The sequence below is a fragment of the Pseudopodoces humilis genome, chromosome 6, assembly GCF_049639895.1.
Source record: "Pseudopodoces humilis isolate 2021_Gansu_Grassland_sample_001 chromosome 6, ASM4963989v1, whole genome shotgun sequence".
NCBI classification, from domain to species: Eukaryota; Metazoa; Chordata; class Aves; order Passeriformes; family Paridae; genus Pseudopodoces; species Pseudopodoces humilis.
The window spans coordinates 37,258,958-37,284,138 of record NC_142205.1 but is presented as its reverse complement, the minus strand read 5'-3'; the positions used below and the strand labels follow the sequence as shown (position 1 = coordinate 37,284,138).

Sequence of the window (25,181 nt, the reverse complement as noted above, 5' to 3'; positions counted from 1 at the left end):
AACACAATTTTTATGCATAATTCATTTTAGGTTTCTGAGTAGCTGCCAAAGTTCACCTTAATTTTTCATACGGCTTGTGTCAAAAAAATAGTTCTTTAAAAATGTTTGCAGTTTTAAAGTGTTGCTACTCTTTTTAAGATGGGAAGATGACCACATATGTGGAATCTGGAAACACATATATGGTGTGCTGTCAGGCATATCAAATTAGCATAATAAAACACAGAAAGCACTTTTACCAGGGTGAAAAATTTGAGACTAAACAAAGAATATTCAAGTATTAATAAGCCATTGTCTTAACTACTGTAGGTAATTCTGAAACAAACACCTCAAAACCTATATAGTAGAAATGAAAAATAATTCAGGAAAAGCAGTAAGGATAAATGAAAAGTGTCAGTTTAGGAATAGTCTTTACAGGATCTTGTACTACCCAGATTCCTATGATTTGTACCAGTCAGTACATTGTACTAGTCAGTTACAATGGATGCTGAGGAGTTAAACCTGAAAAAAAAACCAAAACAAAACAAGAACCAAAGTGCAGAACTTAGGACTCTGCACATGATGGCAGAGCAAATTTTTAATCTATAGAGTCTGGCATCAAAGATTCTCTAAGCCAGAAATCACACAGTTTCCTACAGTTTCCTACTAATGGTATTTCAGTGATCTTGAAGCTTTTATTTGAGTGGTAAGCTATAGCAACTGAAGTATGATGTTTCCATAATAACACCTTTAGTGACAGGAAAGAAACCTGACTCTTCGATATCGTTCAAAGAGCCCCTTCCCCTTTCTAAAAATTGATGCTAATTTAGATCTGCTCTTTAATGCAATTTAGTAACCATGAAGCTTAAGAAAGAATTTACATAAAACTGTAAGACTGATTTCCTGACATTTAAGAATAGGATTTCAGCAACAGTTGCAACATCCTGAAGATATCAACTGCCTGAAGATACCATATTTTTAAGCTTCAAATAAGGAAAACTGAGGACAACAGCACTAGCCATGGATGATACTGAAAGAAAATAAGCATTACAGCTGTGTCACAGAATTACCACCTCCTGGTGAATATGAATGTACCAGACGGATACATTTAGTAAAAGGTGCTTTCTGTGGGGTTTTTGTTGTTGTTGTTGTTGTTTTAAATATTAGATACCTCTAAGTCAAAACCAGCTGTGGTACAATTGGAAAAATTAAAAAAAAAAAGTATTCATACTCAATCTAGGACAAATTAGTATCACCATCTGGTGATGGAGACAGCCTATTACTGATTATACTTTGACTAACTCCAAATAAAAATTTCATATCCATTCTAGCTACTGGAAATAAAATCAGATCAAACTATTACTGTTGCAAATGTTAGAATAAACTTATCTGCAAAGATTTCTGAATTTTACCTTTCTTTGGGACTTCAGTATGAAGTAAGTTGAAAGTCTATTTCAACACAATAGAAATTCCAATTATATATGGACTTTTCATGACATTTCTTTAGTTGTGAGTTAGAAGCCATTAGAATTATTTATACTGCACGTCCTCTGTGTCCTTTCTCTTCTCTATTTATTTACCTTATATCAGTTCTATTATTCACTTATTAATCCATCTCTTTTGACTAGATTCATATTAGAAGGACATTATTAGATACCAAACAATATGAACAGATTTCAAACAAAATAAGAAGCAACCTTTTGGAGTATACACACATGATACATTTAAACCTCAAGAAATTTAAAGATGATTTTACTTAGCATTATTTTCCAGAAGAGGCTCTCAGGCCGTTCCAAATTACAAACAAAAAATGTATTGAAGAAATTCTATACAGCAACAATGCTGAAACAATTAGCAGCAGCATTTTATGAAAAAATGCATATCTAAACAAATCATCTCAGTCATGATTCCTCATTATATACAAAAAAATACAAAACAATGCACTTCAGAAAATGTCACTTTAGATTTACTTATGGAAACTACCAAACACTTAATAATTTGAGACTTTTCTTTACAGTTCATGGTACAACAATTTTTTCCTCAACTAACCCCGTCTATAAGAGCTCTAGGGAATACCATTACTCCAGTTTTCCATGTAATATATTAACATTAGAATAAAGAAAAATTAAAGTCCTATGATGTTTTTAGCAAAGCTAGAATTAAAACTAACACCATACCTCTGGTGTGAGAAATTTTTCAACCCGTTTGGCTATAAAGTTTTTCTCCAATATGGAGTTTACTGATGGTCTATTCCTAGGATTCCTTTTAAACAGCTGTGACAGCAGATTACGTAGGTCATAGGAGTAATGCATAGAAACAGGAGGAAAAGGTCCAGAGATTATCTTCAGAACCAAGTTCTTCATGTTACCAGCTTCGAACTGTATCACACAAGGAAGAAAACAGTTATTCTTATCGCCTGTCTACATGCAAGGCTGCACATAAAGATGATGAGGAAACCAAACTAACAGTACAGCTTCCTTTGCCTCAACATACACATTTCTAAGGTCAACACCAGCAGTTCAAAATAATCTGTTGCCAAGTATTCAAATTAAAATTCCAATTAAAAATACATCACAATACAGGTATTTCGTACTATGGAGACATAAATGTTGCTAACAAGTAATTATTTCCCTCCAGATCTAGACTGACAAAGATATATAACTAAGGAAAAAAATAATTATCTGCTTGACTTCCTCTTCCAAAGGCTTTGAACTACAACAGGCCGCCTGCCCTTTTTAGCATTCCTCCATTTCAAACTACAGAATGTAAAGTATTCACACTCATTCAGGGTGAAATCCAAGGGAATGCTTAGATTTCAGTTTAAGCTCATGTAACAGAGGACACTATTTCAACTCCTTTGTACTATAAAAAGAAAACAATACATATCACCCAGTTTACAGAAAACAAATTGTTGACATCAACTCTCAGAAATTAAATGTTGTTAGCAGTATTGCCACATAAAAGACCAAGCAAGAAGAAATTACAAAAGGTTGAAACTAAATTAAATCCTTATCTCTTGAAAAATCTCTTTCCATTTTCATGATGTTATAATCTTTTTCTTTTAATAAAAATAGCTACTAAGAAGCTCCAAACAAAACAAAATCCACAAAAAAATCCAAAACAGGAGAGAAAAAACCCAGAATTTTTCTTCCCTTCCTAACTGAAAAATGGATGATGAAGACACACTCTTCAAACTACAAACACACATATATAGAAAAAGAAAAAATTGGAAAATGGCAACTCCTCCACCTTGGGAGTTTTTTCTAAGCACTACTTCTGTTCTACACAGAAATACATTAATCCATCTGCAAAAAAGCAAAATCCAAATTCAGACTTTCAATGAAGCTTTCAATAAATTCAAGCTTTTTTGGGAATAGAATCCAACCCAAACCAAACAGCCAAAACCCCAAAACCCCCAAACAACAACAAAAACAAAAACCCCAAACCAATCAACCAACCAAAAAAAACCCCACAAATGCCCCCCACTATTCCTAGTATCCTTTATTACAAGACCAAACAAATTTTTCAGCTAATACAACCCATCAAAAACAAAAGTGCCAAGATGTCTGAGAGACTGGCACAAAACAAAATACCAATGAAAAATATTGGCTGGCACAGGAGACAGAGATGAAAATGCTGAAGATTATTTTCAAACAGCTACCATGAAAGCCTTTCATCAACTAAAATATATCTGCATAACATCAGAAATAAATTCTGTTTGAAATCACTATTCTTCTAGAGACACACAAAGTTTCTACTCACCGCATGTTTAAGCGTACACATTTCATAGAGAACACAACCAAGGGCCCAGATATCACTAAATCAAAGAGAACACATTACTTTAAAATTTGTTTCTAGGTTAACATTGCCAAATTACTTATATCTGTGAAATCTGTCTCTGAAGAAGAAAAGGGTGGATTTTTGAGTGCGTACAAGCTCCCTTCTACGGACTGCTTTGACCCTACAAAACCCCAAGGAAACAAAAACCCCAAGACCAATTCATCAACCAAAATAAGGCCACCCTGAAAACCAGACAATGCTATTTTGGCTTCCAGTTTAGAACCATATCAGCCACAGAAAGTAGACTAAATATGGAAAAAGGCTTCTTTTGTTTAAATATATAGATTTGCTTAAGATCTTTGAATTAAACAATAAAATCCAAAAAAACCCTCATCACCTAATTCAGCAAACAGAATTCCCCGAAGTCAATTTGTTCTGTTTAGCAGTGACTAAACTTGCCCTCACTCGTTGCAGGATTTGGTTAGAACACCATTGGATAACAAACCCCATGTAGAAGAAATTACAGGGAAGGAATTGCAACATTTTTTATCTCTTTAGAAATACACTGAAATGAGTATAAGGCACTCAAAGCAACAAATGCAACTGCTTGGTGCTTACTAACAACTTGCATGCTATAAGCTACAGTAACTTACTAACCGTTGTTTAATTACATGGGGACACTGTTACCAGGTACAGGCTGCTGCTGTTACCAAGTACAGGTCAGCAAAGATCTAAGCAAAGTATGTGTAGGACTTCTTTATCTGGAGCAAGCTGAGCCACCCATCTACGCACATCATGTGCTCAGATAATCAAATTGCTGTGTTTCAATTCTTACACAGGGTTTCACATCAGTCGTGCACAAATGAAGGCAGTACAAGCACTGTGTAGATAGGCAAAATTAGAACCACAATTAAGAACATAACTAGATCTAGAACTTGGAGCATTAAGCTAAGTCATCTCTCCATGTTATTGCTTTCTACTGCAGACCTACTAAGGTGCCACCTCTACAGTAAAGCTCAGTACCTACTTGGGTAACAGACAAACTAACAGGTGTTCACTCATTTTCTTCTTTTTACCAAAAATGTTTAATAAATTCCTTATTAGTACCTTTTATTGTTGTAAGGCTTGTTCTGACATATTTCAGGCGACAAATAGTATGGTGTTCCTATGCAAGTGCGTGCCAACTCTGCAGTACTAAAACAAAAATAAAAAGGGATGTTAACTAGTTAATTCACATGAAGTGAATTGTTTTCTGTAATCAAAGCAATTTAAATTAAGTCAGAGGAAAAACAGTATCAAAAAGGAGTTACCTGTTCAAAACTCTGGCGATTCCAAAATCTCCCAGCTGTATTGTTCCATCTTTGGTTAAAAATATATTCTTGATATAGAAATGTTAAGAAGTCTGTTAATTAAAATATTCATACAATTGCATACTTTTTGTTCTCTACGTGTTTTGAGAAAAAGAATCCCCCTGAAGTCATTCTTATTGATTACTACAGAACACCAGACTCATACAAGTCCTACTTCATTAATGTAAGAAAACACTGCTTCACATTGTCAAACATAACACTTTCTGTCCCCACACAAAAATACATGAGTAACACTTGTAGTTTCATCAAATGGCCTCATCTGTTTGTACAAATATATATACCTCCTGCAGACTGAAGAAGTGTTTCCAGTATTAGAAATGTTTCCATAAACAAACTAGGAAGCTATGAATGCAATCACTTTGAAAGACAATTCAGCTCAAAAATAGCCACCTACGTACCTGTGACTTTATGTCGCGATGCAAGATTTTTCTATCATGTATGTGTTTTAGTGCTAAACAGATTTGTACAAACCAGTCCAGGATCTATTCATGAAAGAAAATGCAACATCAACTTCGTCATTTATCTGAAAACTTCCCCACTTCATTTATACCATACAGTAATTAAAAACTTAATAGTACTACCTCTGTAATATAAACCTTCTAATGAAAGATGCTTATTACCCAAATTTGACATTAAGCTTGAGACTACTATTTTCATTATGTATTATAAACCTAGCAGAGGTATGCAATATGGATTTGATTGGCTAAAATGCCTAAGATGTGGAACTTCCAAATTAAAAGACTGTACTTTTGCTATAGCCAATGCCAGTCCTCTTGTAGTCAGTTAATTGACCAACAGTCCTAAGAAGCCTGATGCTCACAGAAACACCTATTTTACACGTAGTACTTTTGTGTATCTTACCTTAAAAAGAAAAAGTAATACAAAGTAGATTTTGATGAGAAAAGCAATAAACATGTAACTAGAAGATTATGAATAAGCCAACAATGCCCTTTATTTGGGTCAATTTGCAAAAATCACAATTTAAGAAGTGACTAATGAAACGAACTCTGCCATGTGAATAAGAGATGTACATTCATTACTTAGAAGTAGATACATGAAAAAATTATAGTATAATGCAAGGCATAATTTTCACTTTTCCACTTGAAGTCCTTCTTGTAAAAGTGAGGTCAAATGAGAAAAATAAAAAGTTTTACAAATTATGTTTCATATACTACTAAGGCTTTCCAATCCCAGGTAAATTAAGATCCTACTAGACACGGACAGAAAAGCATAGAAACAATTTATAAACAAAGAAACATGTCAGTCCTAACAAAAACCCCACCCTGAATCCTACATAACTTATTTTTACTTAATTAAATCAAATCTGTACTTAAAATCCTCTCATTTACTCCAAACCATGTCACTTCTCTTTCACTAAAAATTACTTTATAACCAGTCCTGTGGAAAAAGAAAATGTATTGGAAGTATATCAGCAGAATATTAAATTTTTATTACTGGCAAAATGAACTTTTGAATGATCCCAACTCCATATTTCATGTAATAATATATACAGTAATATTTCATATTATTATACTTACAAAGTATATTATTTTATACTTATGTATAAAATCAGTATAAAATATATATGTATTTTATATATGTATATATATATTTATGTATAAATCAGTATTACAACACAAAAATCCTATGCCATTACATCTTTAAAAACATTATTTCAGAGGTTTAAGGATATTCATGTTGCCTTTCAGTATTTTTCATGTCTCACATTTGGTTTAAGTCACAAGAGATCAAACTTTGATCTCTTACACATACAGACAAAATCTCAAGTAACATGCCCAGGACTTCCTACCATATTTTCTTTCTGGGTTTTCTTTGTGCAGTTGGTTTTTTTGTTTGTGTTTTAGATTGGTTTTGCTTTTTAATGATACTACATTGACCAATAGCAACAAGAATGCCTATATAAGAATCTCATTTTAGTTTAAGCAGCCACATTTATAACCCGAACCAAAATAATTTAAAATTCATTAAAAAGTATCCTGTAACAAAACACTATAGCAGCAGTTTGCTGTTACCTGATCTTCAGAGAACGGGATTCCTTTCTGGGCATTTATCTTTTTAAATAGGTCTCCTCCTTCACAGTAATCCATCACTATGTACAGACAGCCATTTTCTGTAAAGTAAAAGACAAAGAATTTCAAAAAGACAAAAACAAGACCCTTCTTAACTTTCTAAATATCTTCACTACAGTCACAGAAAAAGCAACAAAAATTTTACTTTTTCACATGCAGCTTCAGATGTAATTTATTAGTCCATTTTTTCAAACTTCAAGCAAAAATATTTATTATTTTGAGTTTCACAACCTAATTTTCCCATTTTGGTAACTTTGGACTATTTTGATAGGGAGAGAAAAGAATTACATCTACTGTATCAATGCTCCAACATGGCATTCAAAACCACTATGAAATTAAAGGTGTCATTTTATGAATGCAATATAAAACAAATCTTCAAATTTCTTTCAAACATCCTATAGATCCCCCTACCCTAAAAACAGGGATCTTAAGTTGCCTCTATTTGCCTTGTTCTTTCTTGGAATTTTACCTGGACTTGCCAGAACATGACAGCCACCAGCTTTCATACTAGACATGCACTTTATCTCAGTCTGAAGAACAGTAAGAGAACTTCCAGCAGACAATGAGAGATGGAAACAATTATTTTCTCATTTTTGAATGAAATCTCAGGAGACTTCAAAAAATCCCATGCAAGTTTCCAGTAGGAAGCATGAACAAACATAATACATTTCATTCAAAGTTATGGTTTTCCCAGTGACTGATGAAAAAACAGATTAGGCAGAAGCAAATTGCAAGTTGCCAAAAGCGTAAGAACTACACTACTCACATACTAGGCATGATTTTGAGAAGAGATGAATAACTGCAGAAAATCAGTCACATGCTGCTCAAAAGAAAAAGAACTCCTATTTTATGAAAAAGTTAGTCACAGCACTTAAAAAACTTTGAATTAAAATAAATTGAATCACCTAAGTCACTTAAATTTCACACCCACAGAATGCTTCTGAAATCTGCCTTTCAAAACCTCAAACCCTTAAAGCTGTTTCTCTGTTTGATTATTTTATTATTATCTTTAATTAGTATTATTTTAGGAGTCTGGATTTCTAGCATATTTTTTTCTGAAGTAATTTTCTTATATAAACTTTACATTCAATGTATTCAAAGTCAACGTGTTCTAGCAATAAAGATGCAACACAAAGTCTTGTGAATTATGGATTACAGGATCTACCTTGTAAGAAAAAAGCAGTATTTAAGGAACAGGCCTCTACCACAATGAAGAAAGCAGTATGTATTTATAAACCAGAAGTGTGGCTATGTAATATGATTATGTCTCAAAAATCTAATTTAATGAAAAGAAAAAGGGAAAGCCCCAGGCAAAAGACATAAGAAAGTCAGCAGAAAGGAAGGAAAGAAGAAGAGACCAGAATCTCTAAACAGCACTTCAAATAATATTTAGGGGCTTTTAATAATATTTTAGATTTCATAATAGATTTTTGGAATCTTTTTTCTGTTCTGCCAATTTCCCAAGACATTCACTGTGAAGACCATGTAGAATTATATTTCTCCTTCCTTCAGTGCCTGATGAAGTAAACAGTCCCATCTATTTTTCCAGCTCTGAAAGCAATGATATGGTTGCAGTTACTGAAGACTGCTCTCTAAGATAACAGAACTGGACGTAAAACTGCTCTTGCTAGGTTATCAATATCCAAATTTAGACTGTCATTTAACCTACACAAATTTAACCTACACAGGCATTCCAGTTGCTGGGGTATATTGAAGGAGACATATGGTCTGGAGAAACAAGAGAATATCTTTCATTTAAGCATCAACCAAAAGCATTGCATGTAAGGTATAGTCATGAATATTTGTTTATTTGTTGCCCTTTTTCCTGAATTACAATTATTTTTAAACAAGGATGGGAATTCTGAAAAAAAAATATGGAAAATAATAAAAGTAATAAAAGTACGAAAAATACTAATAAAGAGAGAAAACTCCCTGACTTTTAGACTAAGTGCAGTAAGTAGTGCACAGTCACTCATGTTACTTCAGGTTCTACTGTTTTAGTTCATCTTACCTTCAAATGACTCCCTATACAGGACAATATTTGGGTGTTTCATGTTAGCCAACACAGCAACTTCTCTCCTTGATTCTTCTCTCTCTTTATTTGACATCTTTGGAAGGAAAACAATGATTTGTGAGAGCAGAAACACAAAAAGAATGGATCGTGAATTTATTAATAACAATCACTCACCTTAGAGATGTTTATTTCTTTAATAACATAGTGTTGTCCATTTTCTTTAGCTTTGACAAGTATTGCTTTCCCAAAAGATCCTTCTCCAATCTTCCGTACTTTGATATATTTATCCATAGTTCTTGTCTTAAGGCATCCTTACTTGAGTACTGGGAAAAAAAAACACAAAAAAAAAATGTGAGCATATTTAATTAGGTGTACTTAGTGATCAAGCCTAATCAAGGCATGGTATCTTTTTTTTTTACTCAAAATGTTGATCCATTTGTCTCTTCAGTTGCTTTTCTGTAAATCATCTACTCTTAGTCTCAATTCTATTTTGGTACCATTAGCTCATTTTGGACCAACAAGGGCTGCATAACTAAAATCTGTTTCATGTTTCATTTTGACTAAAAAGGATCTGTTTTGTCTTTAAATAAATCAGTGCAATCAGTGCCAAGGCTTCCGATTCAGCTGGCATATAAACATCATAGAGCTACAGCACCTAGTTAAAAATCTTTCATTCAACTTCACTTGGAAGAATGGAAGCAAGGGGAATTCCTATGCATTGTTGCTTAAGAAGTAGTAAATCCAGCTTTTTTATCACTAAAATGAAGCCAAAAATTGACTGAATTCAACAGATCCCCGTCATGTTTCAAATCATTATTCAATACAGAAAGGTGCGGCCCGAAGTCTGACTAAAAGAATCTTCATGTTGCATATAAAATAAGTTATTACAAAATAGCACAAGTCACTATTTTTCATGTACTATCTGACCATTTACACTACCTTTTCAGATTAAAAAGAACACTCAGGTGAATTTTGATGGTGTTTAACATTCTACATTTAAAAAATACTTCTGTGAAAACTAGGGAGCTTTTATCAGAAACTATGGCAATATACAGATGTGTCAGAACAGCACAGGGAACAGGCAAAACAAGTGACAAATATCAGAGCAAATTCACAGTAGACTAAAAGATTACACTTTTTAAAGCAAAAAGAACTTCCATACCCTGAGGAAGTTTCCATAAGCTGAAAAAGACAAAGGTGTCCTAAGATTTCTTCACTTAAGCCTCACTTGCAAGAACTAATAGCATTTCTGCTTTGCTGTATCCAGCTTCCTTCTAACTTAGATCTAAACTTCACACACATCTCACAATCAGGGTGTTTCCTCATTGAGATATATATAATTATATATATATAGTTTATTTTTTTTTAATAGAATTACCATGTACTAGACAGGGATGCTGCTGAACAGGACCTATACTGTGAAAACAGACTAAAGCAGAATAAGCTTGATTAGCATAACAAGGCAAAAACAAGAGGGATCTAAAGCAATGTGTTCACCAAAAGAGGAGATGTGAAGCCTGCTAAGACTAAGCATAACTACCGGGAAGGAAAATGACAAGTTTACAAAATTACAGATTAAAATTACAAGCCTGCAGTGTCTTGGTAAGGTTGGAGCTTTTTTTCTTACAGTACACAAAGATAATTTAATGCAAAGTTGTACTTCTGAACATGAAGACTTAGTATTAACTTCAAAATTCTCTTTCAGTAAAAGCACAGCAGGTGGGACATAATTTGAACTTTACTGAAGTTCTCTTTCTGCCCTACTTTACGAAACAATCAGGATTATTCTACAGTTAAAACAGCTGCATTAGGCGTAGTGGCTTAGGGCTGCTTCTGCATGCTGCTCCGTGCAAATGCAAATGGGCAGTAACCAGCCTTTGGGCGAGAAGATACAGTTCAGTCAAAGCGGGTATATAATCTTCTATGAGCTAGACAGCTTATTTTTACATGTGGCAAGGGAAAAATAGGCGTCCAGAGAAAGGACATCAGCGCTGACAGGGCGTTGTCTTTTCAAGCTCAGGGCAGTCAGTTCATCCACTACAGACACGCAGGAAAGCGCCGCAAGTCACCCCCCCCGAGGCAGCGATACCGCCCGGAGCGTACGGCCAGGCCAGGGCCCCGCGTACGGGGAGGGGCAGGGCAGGACACGGCAGGGCAGGGGCCGAACTGGGCCGCGCCCCGCAAGCGGGCCCCGCCAGGCCGCCACCCCCGCACAGCCAGAGCAAGCCCAGCACCGGGGCGAGAGGCGTGGCCGGGAGCCCCCGCCACAGGGTGGCTGGGAGAGACCACCCGCAACCTGCCCGGCTCCCAGGGGGGCGGCCCCACCCGCCCCGCCTCAGCTTACCCCGCTCCCGCCACGTCCCCACCCCGCCATACCTGCCCGCCGCGGCCACGGCCGCCCAACCTGGCCTCGCGCCTGTCGAGGCCCCGCCCCCTCCGCCCCTATTGGCGATCCCGCTCCAAAGCTTGGCTCCCATTGGGCAAGCACATACCGGGGCGTGGCCGCGGTCCTGCCCGCCCCGTCCGCCTTAGCGGCACTTCACCCTGGTAACGCGCGGCCCGGGTCACGTGACGGGCGGGGCGCTCGCGGGTGTCAGCGTTTTTGGGAGAACTCCCCCCCCAAACAGCTACAAGTGTTTCACGAGCGACGCACACCGCACAGCACCGCAGAGCCCGGCACCGGCGGTATGTGTCTGCTCCAGGATAGCCCCGGGGCGGGGTTCCTAGGGGGAAACGTGCCCCGGCGGGGCTGAGCGTAGCGCTTACCGGGGAGGGTCGGGCTGCACCTGTGGCTCCTCCGTTCCCGACTCCAAAGCGCTCCTTAATGGCACCTATGGGCAAAAAAGCTCGTGATTCACAACCCGCTTTCTCAGTCCGAGTGCACAGGGCACGGTGCCCTCCGGACTTGCTAGCCTCGTACATAAACGGAGCAGAGGGCATTTCCCTTAAGGATTTTGAAATATAGAAAAAAAAAATAAAATCCACCCCCCGACTTGACGCGTTTTGGCGGAACTTTCATTCGCTGTGTGTTAAGTGAACGCCACACTGCCTCAGCAGCTCGGCTAGCAGTACCCAGGAGTTCCATGCTCAGCCCGACACCTGCGTTTTGTCTGCAGGTAAAACCCTTAAGCTTTCGGGGCCTCCGCGGCACCTGGAATTTAGAGGCGGCGCAGTTTAGCCCGAAGCCGAACGATGCCGCAATCTACCCAGCATCTCCCTGCCTCCTTTACCTGGGAAACCGCCTCCACCTCGTTCTGAAGCGCGGTCCTACCTCCCCCTGGGCCCTCAACCCGCCCTCTCAGCGAGGGAGCCCGGCACGGGCCCCTCCCGAGCCTCCGGGAAGCCGCGCCCCTCCGCGGGAGGGCGGGAGCGGGGGATGGACTCGCGCCGGGCGGACCGCGGGAAGCAGAATCAGCAGTGACGGTGATGCTGACCCCGGCGGCCCGACAGGCGCCGATTCTGCGCGGTGGGAGTCCCCGCCCTCCCCGGGCCGAGGGGGCGGTGCCGGGCGGCGGAGCGGCCGCGGGTCTGGGGGCAGCTCCCGTGTCCCGCCGGCGCTCGGAGGGAGGATGAGCCAGCGCCTCCCCGGGGATCAGCGGGCGGCACCGCCCGCGCAGGTACGGGCAGGGCGGAGCGGGGCGGGGCAGGCTCGAGTTCCCCCGCGGCCCAGGGACACGGCACGGGAGCGAGCGGGGCCGAGGCGGCGGGAGGAGGGCAGCCGAGCAGGCAGCCCCCGCCGGCGAGATGGCTCTGGGCGGCCGGGGGCGGGAAGGGACGGCCGTGGTGGCTCCTCGCGGATCCCTCACCTCGTCCGTGCGCCTCCCCCGAAAGGCCGGGATGACGGGGGGAATGCCCCGCGTGTTTATGCAGCGTAAACACGGGATGTTTGCATCCTGTCACCCCATCGCTGTGTTCTTCCGGGCAGCGCCTGTGCGCATACGGAAAGCGGGGGGCTCTGCGGCTGGGAATGCCCAGGGTCTCCTCCCCACGTAACCAGCGCTCGAAGGATTATTCTGCATGAGCTGCTCGCTTTATGTTGGCTCACGGGTTTGGCTAGTAGGGCCGCTCTACAAGGGAGAGAGGTAATGGACTCTTATTGGAGCCTCATAATTAAATGGGTGTGCAGGTCAGCGAGGTTAAAACTGAATATTGACTGCATTCTTTCGTATTATCTTCTCTGCTTGTCCAAAATTCTTTCCCTCCTTAGCCAAAACCGTGGAAATGGCTGTAAAACAAGTGTGTATCAATTCTCACTTAAAATGAATGGCTCTGAATGTGACTGTGGAAAATCGTGTGCTGATTGTGAACTCTGTTCAGTGCAGTGTAGTAAATTTGCTGTGTCACACTTTAAAGTACTAAACTAGGTAAAATAGGGCCTTAGAGCCAAATTTAAAATGTTTCCAGGGCTAGCCTATGTTAGAATAGATGCTTATATATTTTTGGCAACATACTGGTAGATGGTAGTCATTTGGGTGTGAGGACTTGCACCTTATTTTTGGAGGTTGTGGGACCTCTGAAGTTTCTGGTGTAGAGTCTGTGGAAGAAATTGTCAGGTGTACTGGTGTTTTTTGCTTTCAGATGGTTTTTGATGGACCTGTGAAGGGGTTTATTTTCAGTATCCCTTAGCAACAGAGATACTTCTTTGCAGATACAGCTATTTGAACGAAGGATGTGTTGGTATGACAGATTTGAAAGCAGATAGTCATCAAAACTGTTTCGCTATTTAAGGAAATGTCAATATGCTGTAATGTAAAATTTAAAAAAATATTTGTGCATTATAGGAAACATACCTTTGTGAAGCATAATAAAAAGAGAGCTTACAGCTGCCGCTATTGGTTTTGCTAAGATAAGTCACTTGGCTAACTACTGTAAATTTGATGTCTTGTCTCTGGCTGGCAAAGAGATGTAAACTTGCTGCAAAGTTGTCAGAGTGGGAAGGAGTTCTGCTCTGGGAAAACTACAGGTAGCTTGAAACTCACATCTTGAAACACAGTGACTCTGCATCTTTCTGCAACACGTGTGAAAACAGAATTTACATGGTGTTCAGAAAAATGGAGCTTGTTTCTTGTTTGCTTTTGTTTAGTATTGGTATGTGGTGTGTCGGTCCTAAAAATTCTTTGCTTGATAATGGTAGATGTCATACACAATGTCTATTGTAATGTTTCTAGGAGCGCTTTTTACTTGTTGCATTCCAAGGTTTTCTTTGCCCAAATTTTTACAGTGCCCTCTTTGAGTGGTTTACTATTCCACTGTTCTCTCTGTGGTGCATACTTGAAAAAGTTAAAGTAATCCTGGGTTAAATTCCCCCCCCACCCTTTTTCCCCTCTTCTCCACTTGTAATCAGAACAAGCCTATCCAAAGTCTTGAACAGGAAAGATACTTGAAGCTGTTGGCCTTTGCTCTTTGTGACTGCATGGCTCTGAACCACTTTATTTTATGAATTTGTCAGCATTTTTCTCATGACCATGTTTATACTTCCTCTTGTGCTCTCTTGCACACCAAATCTTTGTAGCAAATTGATGTTTAAGTAACCTGCAAGTGAAAACACACTGCTGATTACTCTACAAGCAGATGGGTCTGGCTGTGTCATATATGTTCTCCTGTTCACTGAATATACAATTTGACTTCTCCTCTCCCCCCTCCCCCCGCCCCGTTGCTTTGGGGGCTCTGTGTGTGTGTGTGTATGTGTCTTACCTTGAACATCAGAGTTGCACTCCTTGAGTGCAAACACTAGAGCCAGCACAACTGCTCCAAGTTTATAACCATTGCCGAAAGGCATTCTAGGAACACTGAAATAGTTTTTTTCCTGCTCTTATTTAACTGACCTCATATGCATGTGAATAGGTGTAACTGAGCAGATCGAGTTTTCAGGGTAAAGTCTTGCAATAATTTGGCAGTAGGGATATTTTTAACTTGGTCATAAATTAAAAAAGTAGAAGCTCTACTGCTGAAGAGATTTGTGCCAGAAGTGATAGTGCCAGTTTGAGTTAATTTCCTAATTCAGACTGTTTTGCATGTTCCTAATTTTCTTGCTTTGGCAGCTGGACAGCAGCAGTAACCCAATAAACTCCAAAGGTTGCCAGCAGTGGCAGTGATCATGCACATGGAACTGCTTTTGTACTCTCCCTGCTTATCTTCCTGAAATAAAGATTTCAGCTTAATGCTTCTTAGCAAGTTCCCAGTTCTGTCCTCCTTGTTGCAGTTGTTCCCTTGTGTCATAACCTGAAAGTGCAGGTTCTATGTTTTCTGACTTGCTAAAGCTGTTCAGGTCAGCGTTTTACCTGTGCTTGTGAATGAGGAGGCTCTGCAATACAGAACTTGTGCTTGTTTATGTGCCATGCTTTGCAAACTGAAAATGCTCGGAGTAGTAGAAAGTTGACAATTATAAATTTTTAGAGTTGTTTAACTTGAAACTTGTTTTTGAATTTTGGAAGCCTTTATAAAATCATTTGGGAGAATGAAGTCTAGACAAAACAATGCTCATTTAAATTGATTATGATAAGAGGGTTATAAAACGGATATTTTTTTTTTCTGCTGGGAAAATGTGAGGAAATGTGTTTTGCTTTAAAAACATAGAAACTCAAAAATGTAAATTGTTGCAATAGTAATTATACTTAATGAACTGATATTTTTTATTACTGGGGAAGGGAGCTGATGAAGTAATTCATAGGCTTCATGTGTAATAGAAAGAATTCTAGACAAAACTGTTAAAATGGTTACAAATGTGTTTACATCTGGAGTACCCTTATTAGTTTGGATTATCTAGTAAGTAGTCTTGAGTGTATATTCCTGGAAATGAGTGTAAAGAACAGAATTTGTAGCTTCATAGTGGGTTATGATAACCAGCAGTTATTTTTAGTAACTTGCAGAGAATCTAGTCAGATATTTTTCTCTTGAACTTTTTAGGCATTCAGCTGTTTTGTTTGTTAAGCATTTTCCTTAGGCTTTCTACAGGAATAGACTGTGCTTACTTTCAGATGCTATGGAGGAGTAGTAAATGAAAAAGTGATTTAAGTTTGGTCCTGAAGCACAGACCCTTTGATAAAAATAACCTTTGCTATTAATTTTTCTCCTTATTTTTGACATATTTTGATAAGTTTCTCTAAAAAGTTCAGAGGAGATGAAACTCAAATGTGTGTTTTGCATGTTCATACTGCAATAATGAAGAAATATTTCCTAATTGAAATAGTAAAAGTGGCATTTCTCTGTAGTACTTTGTTTAAATTCAAGATAGAGCTACTGGGGTGATTTCATATTTTGACGTCCTGCCAGTGTAAATTCAAGTACTTGTTTTCCTGAAAGATAAGTTTGTGTTTGAGTTCCTTCCACTTTTATCTTCAAAATTAGTGTTCTCTGCCAGATATCTTGGTTTTAATGTGTTATCTCAAGTTTTTGATCTACTGCAGCTTTTTCCCCTGAGTTTTCCGCTTTTAATTTCTAGTGTATATGTTGGGAAAAAAATTCAGTTCTCCACATGCTTCCAAACACATTAATTTTCTGACTTTGAAAAGTGAATTTACAAATTTCCAGAGTATATCTAGGAAAGAAAACTGAAGATTCCTTTAATTTGACTTTTTGCTTCTTGTCTTTCAGACCTTAAATTATTTTCAGTCTTGTGAACTTAGCAGTTTTCTTCTGTTTTGTGCTGAGATGTGAATTTTCTTTTAACTTAGACAGTAAAACTTTAAAGACACCTGAGGATACCTAACAATCTGTGCACTGTTTATGTCACAGTGTTTATTACCACAGTTAGAAAAATCTCAGACAAATTTTAAAGAATTTTTTTTCCTTTGGCTAGGTAGAGGATGGATTATTTTTAATAAATTTTATCTATGAATTCAGTGAACTGACCTCATCTCTATGATTATATAACGTATCTAAGATAACTCATCTTTGCAGTCTGTTAGGTAGAAGCCTTTTAGTAAACTGTAGGTGATTTTCTTTTTTTTTTTTTTTATTTTTTGGTAATATTAAAAAAATCTCACACATGAACCCAATTATTTCTTTTTTTCCTCATAAAATATGAACCGTGAGTCTTGTTTTCAACTTGATACCACTATTGAACAGTAAATTTCCCTCCAGACTCTCCTGCCAGAAACTTGTTTACCTTTTGTAGACCCTGACAAAATACAAAAAATTTTGGAAGATGTCAATGTTTCAACAAGGTTTTACAACTGGAGAGAAGAATATTCAAGTGAGGGGAATTTGCTGTGCATCGTGAACTGCTAACACTCTTGATTTAGTAAATACTTTGCTTTTGGTGCTGTTTGTGCATCTAGGGCTTCACTGCCTTTTGATTTTTTTAAAATCTCATTTACTTAGAGTATAATTTTTTATTAAAAAGCAGGAACGGGCTGTTAACAATCTTATTTTTTAACATCAGACGTTCTCGGGTCACTCTGAACAGTTTTATATATTTATTTCATCCTTAGAAAATTGCTAGAATGGCTACTAGTAATGGTTGGAAGTGCCATTTTTAAAAATTAAGGTGGCTTCTGTGTAGTCTAGCAAAAGACATTAGCCACGAGTCAGATCCAGGTCTTGATCACAGATCAGTCCTTAATACTGTTGTCTGAGAGGATCCAGAGCAAGAAACAAAGCAAGCCTATTCTCAGGGCTCCAGGCCTTGAAGTTTAAATAGGTGTGTGTACTGCATCTGTCACTCTGCTGCTGTGATGTACCTCCCTTAAGGGGAAGGAAGCACTCAAGATCCATACATGCTCGTAGTCAAAAGGAACAACAAAAGTCAGAGGGTCTGCAAACAATCAGTAAAGTTTTGTTAGTGCATTACACGTTTGGCATGAAAGTTGCTATGTTAGTCTATATAGGTGCATGGCAGTGGGTTTTGCACCAAGGGATAGGGTGAAAGGGAAGGGAGAGAAAAAGAGATCACTAGTCCTGCTTCCAGTGTCATTCCGGCTGATGAGATGTCCTGGGGGTGCCCCTGGGTTTGCTGGGGATACTTTTTAATATATAGGTTTCCTCACCAGGAAGGCAGGTTTCTTGTTTTCTGTGCAAATTACCCATTGCGTGCAGTCCATTCTTTCAGACCGTTCTGGAAATGGGCTGGAGAGCTCCAGGGGTCTTGGATAGTCTTGATCCATCTCTATGGTCTGTGCCCACACCTTGGCCTCATTCCTGTGCTTGTGCTGTACAGTGTCGTGCTTCTGTCTGTGAACTAGACCAAGGATGTTTGTCTCAGAGGTGCTGCCCTACCTTTGCATGGCCCCTTCTCCAGCCGCATCTTGTTCTTTCTCTTGTCAGTACTAATAATTTTCTCTTACTACGAACAGTCCTTGGTTGGCTCCACAGCCATCCAGCTATCACTGTTTGAGACATACACATTAGTCCCTGATCTTCTTTGTTTCCAGTGACCAAAGGCTTGTCACTCCTAAGACAGTACACTCGATATGTTCATCTTTGGCTGGTTTTTTCTTCACTTCTTTGAAGCTGGAAAATTGGTAGTAGGGAGAGTAAGGACCAGGAACCACCAGGGGTCCCCACAAGATTTCACAAGTAGTGATCCTGTGCCTGTGCTGTGTTTCGGAGGGCTCTTTAGGATTTTTTTCCTTGATCTCAGAGGCTTTAATGTGTCTCTAAAAAAATTTTAATTCAGACCTTAAAAATCTATGGTAGCTGCTGTTACTGAGAAGACTCTTGGAGTTAGACTGAGAATAGTGGTGCTTTTTCACATTCCAGTTTGACAATCCTGAATTACATTGAACTAGAACAAAATTGTCTGAAAGATTCTCAACTCAGGTGCAACCCTGAATTTAGGAATCTGTTCACATAGTTAGGGACTGCTCAGTGCATTTCACTGAAAAGTTGAAGAAAAGTAGTATGATTGATGAGATTTATGGTCATTCTGGTGATGTGTAAAAGCTCTGCTCTGTTGTTGGTGATGACTTCAACACAAGTCCACGTTAAAAAGGAGCAAAAGCTTTTAAAAACTGTAAAGAGACACTGTTGCAGTGTGTTATCATCAAACAGAAAATTAGCATCCTGACCAAAGACTCAACAAACAGAAGTTACATTGTCTACAATGGAAACTGCAGTCATAGTTCCTGCCCTTCAAAATAGGAGTATGCATTTTACCTTTCAGTTGTCTTAATGAGTTGCAATGTTATTTCTCATTTGAGTATGATCACAAAAGGAGCACCAGAATTTTTGTTTATTTTTGCCAAGGGAGCTCTTCATCTTTTCTTTCCTGGACTGAATATCTGCATCTGTAGGTACTGGCCCATTAGTTTAGAAACTAGTACTGTAACTTACATATATTTTCATGCTAAGGAATTATGATGTTAGCTGGTTTTTTTGTTAGTTTTTTTGGTTTTTAGTGAGTTTTTTTGTTTGTTTGGGTTTTTTGTTTTGTTTCCTTCTTTTTAAACTATTGACTGAAAACCCCTCCAAGGCTTTAGCACTCATGGAGCTGCTTGTTACTGTACCTGTGTGGGAGACTACTCCTCAACTCTGATAGCAGAGTTTTTTCTAATGTATCAATAAATTGTGGTAGTTTAGTAAGTTTAAATTGGAGTTTTCAGATAATCCAGGCAGTTTGGTTGAATGCTGTTAAAGTATTCACATCAGTAAGGTGGTGAATGTGAAATGCTATTAAAAGTATTCATGTTAGTGACTAGGTGTGAAAGAAGCAATGCCTTCCATCAGGTAGGCTGATATCTTTGTGCCAGTGGGTATAATTCTTCAGCTGTCACATCTATGGGTAGCCATAATCTTTCTGGTTATGACATTGTAGGGAGAGCAGATGCAATGGTTTTAAATATTTTACAAAAATGAAAGTCAATGCCCCTAATGTTTGGCATCATATGACCAGAAGCATGAGTTCGGTATTCATCTGGTAATTAGTCTCTCTGGTTTTAGTTGGTTTTCGGTTGGCTTGCTATTTTTGTTTGTTTTGTTAAAGCTGAGGAGATAAAAAGTACTGTCAAAATGAGTATTTATTAAAGGTTCTGCTTCTGTGAAGATAAGGTGTGTAGTGATGATATTCTATACTGGTATTTTTCATAAAAAGGCAGGAACTTTTCGAGCTGTTGTTATATTAAGTGTTTTTAACTAAGATTGTTATGATTCAGTAGAACATAAATATAGATATTGAGAGGTTTTGTTGCAGTTTTAAAGCCAAGACTGTGCTTTACAAGTATTGTCTTTTCCTGTGTTTCTTTTTCTATGTGATTCTGTTCATATTTGAGTATGTCTTTTTCTTCCATGAGTGTCAGTTTTATTTTGGAAGCAGCTGTGAGTGAAACTAGTCTAAGCTTTACCTATGGATATTTTTGGAAACTGACTTTTTATCTTCTATTTCAAGACAACCTAGGAACCTACTACATAAACCCAAATAGTTTTTTTTTATTTTTAAACTCAAATAGCTTCAGTTAACTGGCAGTGCTTCTCATAACATTTTTCTCCGAAGATGACCTAAAATTTGACCAAGATCCTTTCCTGAGGATCACAGAAATGTTTGGGTTTAAAGCGACCTTAAAGCAACATCTAGTTGCAGCCCTCCTGCCATGGGCAGGGATGCCTTCTACTAGAAGGTTGCTCAAAACCCTGTCCAACCTGGCCTTAAACACTTCCTGGAATGGGGCATCTACAATTCCTCTGAGCAGGCTGTCCCAGTGCATCACTGCTCTCACAGTAAAGAAAAAAAGCTCTTGATGGGTTTTTTTGAGTGCTGCAGAGAACGTGCCTATATATTTCTGTAAAGGTTAACATAAGCATTCCCTAAATTTTAAGTTTGAATTATTGAGTATCCTTAAGAATTTTTGTGGTTGAAGCTTCACTTGAAGTATTAAGATTTTTTTTGTGCCTTTTTGCAAAGAAATAATCTGCTAGTGGTCAAAAAAATACAGTGAGAAATTTCTCACAATTCATTCATCCATTTTCCAAATCTGGAACTTGGAAGATGAGTGATGTTCTCATCCTGCTTAAATATTTTCATGTTGCAGACAGAATAAATAAATTAAAGCTAGATATGCTGAGTCTGTGGTAAAAATGTCAATGCAATTTTCATGCAGGTGAGACTAAGAAAGAGAGTGGCCATAACATGGCCTTTGTTTTAGAAATATTGTAAAATTCTTGTAATTTGAGTTTAAAATTTCTTTCAGAAGGGCAGATCTATTTAAAAACTGAAAGTGATGCAAGATTTTAAATTAATTTGATATGTGAGGTTTAGAATTCATTGATAAAAGCTTAATTCTGCTTTCATCTTTTGGGCAGGTGTTCTGACATAGACCCCCCATACATATATGGATACATGTTAAAATTTTAATTTAAGAATGGGTGTGGGAAGTGTCTCTGTCACATTTGTCTGTTCTTAAAATATGCAGTAGTTGGATACTTAAAAATAAGATGATACATATATATAGAATGCCTGACTATATCAAACAGTTATTTTTGAAAGTTCTTAACAGTTAAACCATTACTCTTTGGTTCCTATCACCCCATTTCCTCAACTGTAGAATATATTCTTATGTGTAAAGCTTGTATAAATAATTTTAATTTCATCTCCTTTTGTTTCATGGATGCATAGCATTCTCACCAAGTGCTGTACTCAAGTAGGGTTTGTTCGAAGATATATGAGAGTTAGAGGACAGATGACTCCCTTTTAGTTGTTAGTACTGAGCAGAAAAATTTAATTTTAAACTGATTTTTTAATTAATCAGGATTCTTAGTTTGAAAAAGAGCTCTTTTGTTAAGATCAATCGTGGTTTTTTATTGGTTTATGGGTTTTTGTGTTGATTATGTTTACTGGGTTCTATGTTGTTGGTGTTTTTTTTTTTAGTTATTTTTGACTTTGAACTATTTAAAGCGAATTTGTAATCTAGAATCTGGAAGAGTACTTTAAAGTTTTCACTCTACCCCCCTTCTGGGGAAATAACAAACTTTAGCTGACTTTTTTTTTTTTTTTCCTGACACCCCTTTGCGATACAGAAAAGTGTTTTTGTGGAATAACAGAGCACAGTCTGGAAATTTACCGATTGCTTGGATCAGCTGTCAGCAAATGTCTTGTAAATCTGAGTTTTTACTGGCCTATTTTGTCTTTTCCATAGACATGTCTCTGCAGTGGAAGTGGTTCCCTCAGCTGACTTGTTTCTCTGCTTGACCTTTTAATTGTAGAGCTTGAAAGATAGGCAGTATGTCTGACATTGGGGAGCGTAAAAATGCCTGTGGTACTAGACTGCACAGCCTAACATGCTTTTTCTGCTATTAATGTAGCTGTTTGTTCACTGTTCTCCTTTACCAATGTACTTCCTGCCTGCACTGTATTTAATTAGATTTTCCACAATATACTATGCCCATGTGCTCATTACTTTCTTTGCTCTCTCTAGTCATAAAAGGTAAGATATCCTGCTTTAGCTCTCTGTTCTTCAGTTTGGTTATATTTGTTCTGTATTGTTGCTACCTTTTTGTAACTTGTAGTATTGTCACCATAAAAAGTTTTCCCAAAGCATGAAATACTCTTGTTTGATTTTGATACAAATTTATTGGTGTGTTTTTGAATATTCCAATAGGAAATTACTTACTTTTTTTTTTTTTTTTTTAATATATATACATACAGGTTATAAAGCAGCTAAATGGAGTCTGAGCAGCTGTTTCATAGAGGCTACTATCGAAACAGTTACAACAGCATAACCAGTGCAAGCAGCGATGAAGAGCTTTTAGATGGAGCAGGTGTAATTATGGATTTTCAGACCTCTGAAGATGACAATCTCTTGGATGGTGATGCATCCATTGGTAAGTTAATTTCAGCTTAAAATTTTCTCTGGGTTGTATTTTTGTGTGTTGTAGGGTTTTTTTGTTGGTTTTTGTTTTGGTTTTATATGACCAAATCTGATCCTTTTATGTTAAGCTAATCTGTCCTTCAGAGAGAGGCTTTAAACTTGAAAGGTTTAAATTTAGACTTTAAATTAAAGAATTTTTAAATTCTTCTGTGTGCTTGCCTAACAATTACATTGTGAGGGATGGTTTCTGATACAAGGCAGATATTAACATGCTGCTGACAAATGTAAAACTTGCTGACAATTAGAAGGAGGTCTTTCTTCACTTTAGTGGGATTTTGGAACTCTCAATGTCTCCAATATGTCTTTGATGCAAAAATTAATAGGCTGTTTTAATCATTACTACTAGACATAAATCTGTTTTGCTTCATTCAGCTTCACCTCTGTAAAACAGAGGCAAAAGCCAAAAATAGAGGTGTTGTTAGAAGTGACAGAAAACACAATATGAACTGAATTTTTGACTAAATAAAAAGTTGCAAAGAAAACTTTCTACTGTGAACACTATAAAAGCACTTAAGTAACACAAAGAAGAAGGAACTGGGAACCCTTTGTTTTTTCAAGTTTAAGGAAATAATTCATGTAAGTGAAAGTATTAACGATTTAGCAATAGTCAGAGGTGCACTGAAGGAGAGAAAGAAAGTAATTTCTGTTGAAGATACTAACCTTGGTTAAATGTATAGTCTGGCCACTTCCTCTCACTTTGTTTAAAATCAAACTCTGCTCCCTGGATTTTTTTTTTTTTTTTCTTTTTTACTGCCTTTTCCTATTCTCCCATTAGCATTTAGTTGTTTTCCTTCCCTGAGTGTGTCTTCCTCCATATGTTTTGTCTTTGTTGCACTTAGCAGTCGGATGCTGGCACTGTACTGATGGTTGTGCCATTTCATTATAAGCATCCTTCTCACCTGTATTCCTTCTGTCTAATTAGCTATGTCTTGAATGTGCAGTCGTTTAACTTGTATACCAATACTGCTATCAAAAGCCAGCACACCTTCAATCTACGTGTTTCTTCTGGCACATTACTTGGAGAACACCAGCATGCTTAAGTCTGGTGTTTAAGAGTTGAGAAATTAGTAGGTGGACAGCTGGCTTCTGTATATAATTCTTTGTTCTAAGTATCTGGCACTTTTAATAAAGTGAGTGCCTTGCTTGTCTGGCTTGTATTTACAACCTGTACTGAAAGTCTGAAGCTACTCTGGTTATTGTTCATATAAATAATTTCCATCACTTCAAGCATGAAAGAGAAATGAGTTTACAGTAAAATTAATAGTTTCATAGCCAGTGTTCTGCCCTTTACTTGTTGTGAAATCAGATCCATAAATTGAGTCCAAATGGATGAGGTGGTTGTTTTGATTGGATTGTCAAAATCAGTGCTAAGTGCTGCACATGCCAGCAGCTCCCATCTTGTTCTAACACTAAAGTAACAAAATGTGGGTTGGTAAATAAATATGAATGTATTTTCTTTCCTGGAACTTTAATTTTTTTGCAAATGACTTACCTGCTTTCCCCAGTTCTAGACTCCCTGTAAGAGGCAGCAATAGTAATAAGCCCTATTATTTTATTGAAGTAAATTTTCTCTACGTGGACAATGTTTTATTATACAGCAAATCACAATAAATATCTTAGTTGTAGATCGGAATCTGATGTTAGTTTTCTTTTTAGGGTGGTAAGAGCATGCTTCAAAAAATGTTACACATAAATTTCCATTCAGGAGGTGAACATCTGTGTTTCTCATTCCTTCAGTGTCCAAATGAGCCAGGTTTTTTTTCTTTTGTGTTTTTAATACAGAAAATCTCGTTGAGAAGACCAAACAAGGGCTTTATTGCATGTGCCCATTTTGTAATTCTTTCTCACTCACTTAGCATCAAATGTTTGGGTTTCGGTATTATTATTGTTACTATTATTTAAATGCTCTCATCCTTTAGCTGTATTTTTGCTAAGTCTAAGTGCAGATGGATTCAATGTGGACAATATGGAATGTTTCCCACCCCCTGAGGAAGGGCAGGACCATCCCAGTAACTGGAACATTATGTGCTTCTCAGATCTGCAGGCCCTCCAGAGCATGATGTGAATGCAGAGGCCTCAGGTCTAGCTCTGTGCTTTAGCAGGCAAACCCTGCCAAAATCAGGACCCCTATTTAAAAATATGGTGTGGCTTA

General features: G+C 37.8%; 2 protein-coding genes across 23 annotated transcripts in view; one reads left to right on the top strand and one right to left on the bottom strand.

Moving 5' to 3' along the window:
• NEK1 (NIMA related kinase 1) overlaps positions 1-12,616 on the bottom strand; it is a 58,023-nt gene extending 45,407 nt beyond the window's left edge. For 15 of the 19 annotated variants that reach the window (XR_015772638.1, XR_015772637.1, XR_001332091.2 and 12 more), the window contains exons 1-10: positions 12,461-12,616; positions 11,997-12,061; positions 9,405-9,553; positions 9,228-9,324; positions 7,160-7,257; positions 5,525-5,608; positions 5,067-5,134; positions 4,864-4,950; positions 3,739-3,793; positions 2,154-2,354 (exon numbers count right to left, since the gene is read on the bottom strand). Coding sequence is in view for 15 of the 19 variants with exons in the window: in XM_014260679.2 (XP_014116154.2) it covers positions 2,154-2,354; positions 3,739-3,793; positions 4,864-4,950; positions 5,067-5,134; positions 5,525-5,608; positions 7,160-7,257; positions 9,228-9,324; positions 9,405-9,521 (807 nt within the window). In the remaining 4 variants the exon portion in view is untranslated. Of the gene's footprint in view, positions 1-2,153; positions 2,355-3,738; positions 3,794-4,863; positions 4,951-5,066; positions 5,135-5,524; positions 5,609-7,159; positions 7,258-7,982; positions 8,037-9,227; positions 9,325-9,404; positions 9,554-11,606; positions 11,645-11,996; positions 12,062-12,215; positions 12,234-12,381; positions 12,400-12,460 lie in introns of those variants that run through there. The other 4 variants (XM_088056068.1, XM_088056069.1, XM_088056070.1 and 1 more) reach the window with 4 other exon arrangements.
• Positions 11,841-25,181, top strand: part of CLCN3 (Cl-/H+ antiporter 3) — a 62,868-nt gene continuing 49,527 nt past the window's right edge. For 2 of the 4 annotated variants that reach the window (XM_005517616.3, XM_005517615.3), the window contains exons 1-2: positions 12,713-12,847; positions 22,807-22,982. In XM_005517616.3, the coding sequence (XP_005517673.1) occupies positions 22,823-22,982 (160 nt within the window). In that variant the 5' untranslated portion in view covers positions 12,713-12,847; positions 22,807-22,822. Of the gene's footprint in view, positions 11,916-12,324; positions 12,347-12,712; positions 12,848-22,806; positions 22,983-25,181 lie in introns of those variants that run through there. The other 2 variants (XM_088056080.1, XM_088056081.1) reach the window with 2 other exon arrangements.